This window comes from Lipotes vexillifer, unplaced genomic scaffold, assembly GCF_000442215.2.
Source record: "Lipotes vexillifer unplaced genomic scaffold, Lipotes_vexillifer_v1.1 scaffold230, whole genome shotgun sequence".
Classification (NCBI taxonomy): Eukaryota; Metazoa; Chordata; class Mammalia; order Artiodactyla; family Lipotidae; genus Lipotes; species Lipotes vexillifer.
In genome coordinates, this window is record NW_006775143.1 from 2752583 (window position 1) to 2758041 (window position 5459).

At 51.2% G+C, this 5459-nt stretch overlaps 1 protein-coding gene across 1 annotated transcript in view; it reads right to left on the bottom strand.

Annotated features, from left to right (window-relative positions):
- Positions 1–5459, bottom strand: part of PAPPA (pappalysin 1) — a gene marked incomplete at its 5' end in the record, with an annotated part of 257734 nt that overhangs the window by 54944 nt on the left and 197331 nt on the right. Inside the window, 2 exon segments of the mRNA XM_007449800.1 lie at positions 220–391; positions 986–1196. Coding sequence (XP_007449862.1) covers positions 220–391; positions 986–1196 — 383 coding nt within the window.

The window sequence follows — 5459 nt, forward strand, 5'->3', positions numbered from 1 at the left end:
CAGGCTCAGCAGCCATGGTTCACAGGCCCAGCTGCTCCGCGGCATGTGGGATCTTCCCAGACTGGGGCACGAACCCGTGTCCCCTGCAACGGCAGGCGGACTCTCAACCATTGCGCCACCAGGGAAGCCCGAGGACGTGGTTGTTAAAACACTGGCCGCTCTTTGGTAAGCAGAGAGGAGCGGGACCTAAGTATAGACCTCAAGTTCAAGGAGTCTCACCTGGGTGGCATCGCTATCTTCACACTTGACCCTGCACTCGCTGTTGAACTGGAAGCCATTAGTGCACTGGTAGAGCCCGTGGAATTTCGGTGGAGGAGGGTCACAAGTCACCGGAACACAAGCCCCCTCCTGCCAGCTGCCATCTTGGGTGCACTGGGTCTTGAAGGCCCGTCTTCAAGGAAGAGATAAAAGAAGAGACATCTCAAGGACCAAATTGGCTGGAGCCACGCTCTGCACCCATGTTTCTCAGGAGCCGGCTAGCCTCACGTCTCCCTTTCCCCTTCCTGATTCCCTGCCCGTCCTGTTGGGTCGTAGGGGTTAAGGTAAACGTTCTTTTCTCAGGGCCAAGCAAGAGTTACCTGTGGACTGAAATAAAATTCAAGCCCTGCTGGCCCATCTGCTCTGATGGATCCTGGCGCAGGGACGGTATCAGTACCCACCATTTACTATATACCAGGCACTTTGCAAGCACTTTACATATACATCCTCATTCATTTTTCACAGCAATCTTATGTGGTAACTGTTATTATCATCCCCATCTTATTGCTGAAAAGTAGAGGCCCAGAGAAGTGAAGTCACTTGCCTGAGGGCACACAGCCAGCAGGCAGTTGTTAACAATATCCTTCTAGATTCCCACCAAAGAGAATGGGAGGAATGGTGGGTACTGTCTCTAGCAGAGAAGTGAGCACTTCCTTCTAACCAGACAGCCAGACCTGGCTCTCCACCCGCCAAGCACGTGTGAGTTTGCCTTTGCAGCCCCACTTACTTCTTTGACTTCCGGGAGGAGCCGGGCACGTGGTATCCAGGTCTGCACTTGTACTTGCAGAAAGAGCCCACCTTGTGCTTGTTCTCCCGGCAGCGGGCCGTCTGGAGGTCTGCGTTGGGCACTGGGGGTGGGGCCAGGCACAGGAGCTCGCACAGGGCCTCTGGGAAGGACCACAGCCCATCCTCCATGCAGGTCAGGAGACTGTTGTTGCCTGGAGGACACAGGCAGGCGGGGGTAGGTGGGGGGGGGGGGGGGGGGGGGGGGGGGTGGTTGTTGCAGGTCAGGAGACTGTTGTTGCCTGGAGGACACAGGCAGGCGGGGTTAGCTGGGGGTGGGGGGGTGGGTGAGGTCGGGGTAGGGTGCGGAGCGTGGTCTCTTGAGAGCCCAATTCAGGCACTGCCTGGACTGAAGCCAACTTGAAAAACCAGAGGATCTTTCGCATGTAATTCCAGACCCTTCCACTTACAACTGAGGAACCTAGGGAGAGAAAGAGCTGCCACAAAAAAAAAAAAAAGGAGACGCAACTTGGGGAGGGACGTACCCCATGTATACAGTGAACTCAAATTCAAGGCTCCTGCCTCTTGATTCTGAAACCTCTTATACTGCATAGAAAAGAGAACTCCATAATCCTTCACTCCATCCTCCCTCCTTTGCCACGGACATTCGAGCCCAGAGATGAAGGCCCTTGCCCTCTCATAACTGGCAGAGCAAGCTCCTATCAGACCTCCGGGATCAGTGTGCTGTGTGACCTCTAGCTGCCGTTCCCTCTCTGAGCCCTGTACCCCTGTATTTGCCCTAGCCCCCCCCCCCCCCCATGCCTGGAAGTAAGAGCGTTGTGGTATCTGGAGGCTTGATTTTCTTTTCAGGCCCCAGTATTCAGTGAAGCTTTGCCAAAGCGGCTGAGAGATGAGCACGTCCCCCACAGCCCGTGCCAGCTCCAACAGACGTGCTGATTGCCATCGGGAAGCTGGCCTGATGGGGAACGTTACACATAAAAGTAAAGCACGGGGAGTCAGGCTTTTCACTGCCAGGTCATATATTATCGATGCACAGCCTGCCCCAAACCTCCCCAAGACAATCAGAGATGGACCTGAAACTTGGATCTCTCAACCGAACTTTCCTCTTCCCCGTTATCCTTGAAAGGTGTTGACAACGAGGACTGGAATCACATGGGAGGCTCCGGGATTTGGAAGTTGGAGAGGGGTGACAGGGACGAGACTGATACTGACTGATCGTTTACGGCGTACTGAGTACTTCTGCTATGTGATCTCATTTATTCTCACCACAGTGCTCTTAGTAGGATGACTCCCATTTGGAAACAGGGACTTAAGAGAGACAAGTGACTTGACCAAGTTCTCCTGGTTAGTAAAAGACGAAAGTGGGGTCTAAAGCTGATTTTGTGGTTTTTAATGGCAAGTTGGCTGTACTTGCTCAGCAGAGCTCTCAGGGTCTATTCTGAGAGAGCCAAGCCCCAAGTCTCCCAGCTCCAGAGAGAAAGCAATTGCTCCTGCCTTTCAGCGTGATGAGAAGATCAGATGGAACAACACTTACGAACTGCGCTGCCGAAGAAAAAGTGCTGTCAAATCCCTTAGTTTCTTCTTCCCTCCCTCCTTCCCTCCCTGCTTTTCTTCCTCACCTCCCCCGCTCTCTCCCCCCTAGCCTTTGCTTTCAGTAGCAGACCTGAAAGGACCATAGGGGTCGCATGGAAGCCTTCGTTCATTCAACAAGCATCTATTTAGTGCCTACTCTGTGCCAGCTACTCTTGTCTACGTTGGGACAACGCAGTGAACAAAACAAAATCCAAACCCTGCCCTCTTGGAGCTTATGTTCTAGTGGAATAGGGAGGAACGCATAAAAATATCCTAAGAAAGCAAACTATTTAGGAGGCTAGAAGGTGGTAAGTACTATGGAGAGAAATAAAGCATGAAAAAGGAGAAAGGTGGGAGGGTATGTAGGCTCCTCTGTTGCTTCTCTCCCCGTTCACCTTCTTCTTTCTCCTCCTGTGTCTGTGGAGTACGAGACAGTTTAGGGTCTGCAAGCCCCACAGAGGATTCCACGTTGATAAACTGTGACATTGCAAACTATAGATATTTCTACACCAAGTGAAAAGAAAAAAGGGTGTGGAAGGATGACTCATTTGGCTTCCACAGAAGCAGAGAGGGCTCCAGGATACCAGAGACCATAAACTGCTTTTTCGCTTGGCCCCTGTGACGGGGGCAGTGTTTGGGAGAGCCCCCGGCTTAGCAAGCACTTAGTGGGGAGGGCAGTCACAAAAGATAAGGGAAGCACACCCTCTCTAAATTTCCCAAGAAGGATAAAATACCTCTGGGGAAAGGGCTGAGGTGCTTTAACAGTACACCCTACCAGCTATATGCAAATCACAGATCGCAAAGCGGGAGGCATGGCTCCTTTGTGGCAAAAACTAACATAAAAACCGCAAAATGTTAATCCAGAGAGAAAATGCAAACCAGAAATGTGCATTCTGGGAGAGGGTAAATAGGAGTTAGCCGTGCACCACAGTCAACAGAAGAAGCATGCTAAAGCAGGAACCGGTGATTCAGGACCATGGACATGCCCCACCTCACAGCGAGCGCTGAACTGTGCAGAATCAGCATGTCCACGCCCTAGCTGTGGCCGCCACCCTGCAGCCACCCTGGGGCTTTGAAGAAAGTAGGTAGGACACTGCTGTCCATGCCCTTGGCTCTGACCTCTAAACGTTGAAGGATGCCTACTGCACCTGCAGCCATCTGTCACTGGAGGCCTTTTGTTCTGACCAGGGAGGCTCTGCTGCACACAGGGCAAGCTCACAGCGCTGAGGTGTCAGTGCTCCCGGACGTAGCACTCAAGGAGTGAAGGAGCTGGGGCATCAACAAGACAGTTTCCAGAGGAATGTTCTACCCTGTCTCCCACTCTTCCCCAGCGGGACTAAGCTCCAGCTGCCCACAGAGGTAACTGGCTTTAGAAGAGATCCTGACGCTTCTATCATTTCCAGGCCTCCTTTTCTCATTCCTCTCCCTGTGTTTCCTGGGAGAACATGACTCAGGACACGAGGTGAAGGCATTTCTGAGCCTGGAATCCCTGGTTGAGGGGAAGAGTGCCGATGTCAGAGACGGCGTCAGAAAGTTATGTGACCCTGTACTTTTGTTTGTTCATCTTTTAGAGTCAGGAAAATGAATCTTGCTCAGCCTGTCTACAGGCAAAGGAAATTTCAATCTCTAGTGAGTATTAAAATAATTATAAATGTACTGTCAAAAGAAATATATCTATTTTTATTATTGTATTTTAAAGAGTATCTAGAAGACCCCATTTCTTTGAGAGTGCCTTTAAGATTGAAATTAACCTAGTGTGGAATACAAGGAGGGAAATGCCAGGAGACCTATGTCTGGTTTTCTTAATGCCTTGTATACGGTGTTGGCACTGCCCACATCCTAAGGTCTGGGACTCGGTCTTGTTCATTCTTTTATTCCCAGAACTTACCCTGTGGCAAGCACATAGTAAGCCCTCAGTATCCATTTGTTAAATGCGTGGAGTATTATGAATCTACGTGTGACCTTGAACAAGTCACCTAACCTCTCTGTCCCTAAACCAAAGCCATCTTTAAGTTCTTGTCCAGCTCTAATATTTTAGGATGTGGAAGGATATTGGCCACTGTATTAAGAAAACAAAAATGCAGCGAGCTGGACCAGGATAAGGACAAACCAGCACTCAGGAGGTTGCATTAACCAAAGGCAGAAGTGGGAGGAGATTCAGCTTCATTGCTCCTGTTAAGAAACAGACCTTGGACTTCCCTGGTGGCGCAGTGGTTAAAAGACTCCGCCTGCCAATGCAGGGGACACGGGTTCGATCCCTGATCCAGGAAGATCCCACGTGCCACGGAGCAAGTAAGCCCGTGTGCCACAGCTGCTGAGCCTGCGATCTAGAGCCCGCGAGCCACAACTACTGAACCCGTGTGCCACGACTGAAGCCCACGCGCATAGAGCCCGTGTTCCGCAGCTAGAGAAGCCACTGCAACAAGAAGCCCGCGCACTGCCACACAGTCCCTGCTCGCCACAACTCGAGAAAGCCCACGCACAGCAACGAAGACCCAACCCAGCCAAAAATAAATAAATGAATACATTTATTTTTAAAAAAAGGAAAGAGAAACAGACCCTGACAGAAGTGACAGCGCAGGAAGAACGAGGCAGACTAACACAGAAGAGGCCTCACCCAGGGCTGGGGCTGCATAAAGTCAGGGAGAGGCTGAGGCAGGAGAAATGGAGGTACCAAGAGAAGCATGCAACCGTCTGCCGATTTGAGTCCTGAAAGCACATTTCTAGGCTCCTGGAATCCCAAGGAGTTAAAGAGAAAATCTGAGCTGGGCTTGGCAGTCCCAGAAAGCATCATTTGCTCAGTAAAACTGGGCTCTCTCAGCTCCAGCCTGGGTGAGTCAGATCACGTTTTGATTATTAAATTGTCCATCCCCCCCCCCCCCCCC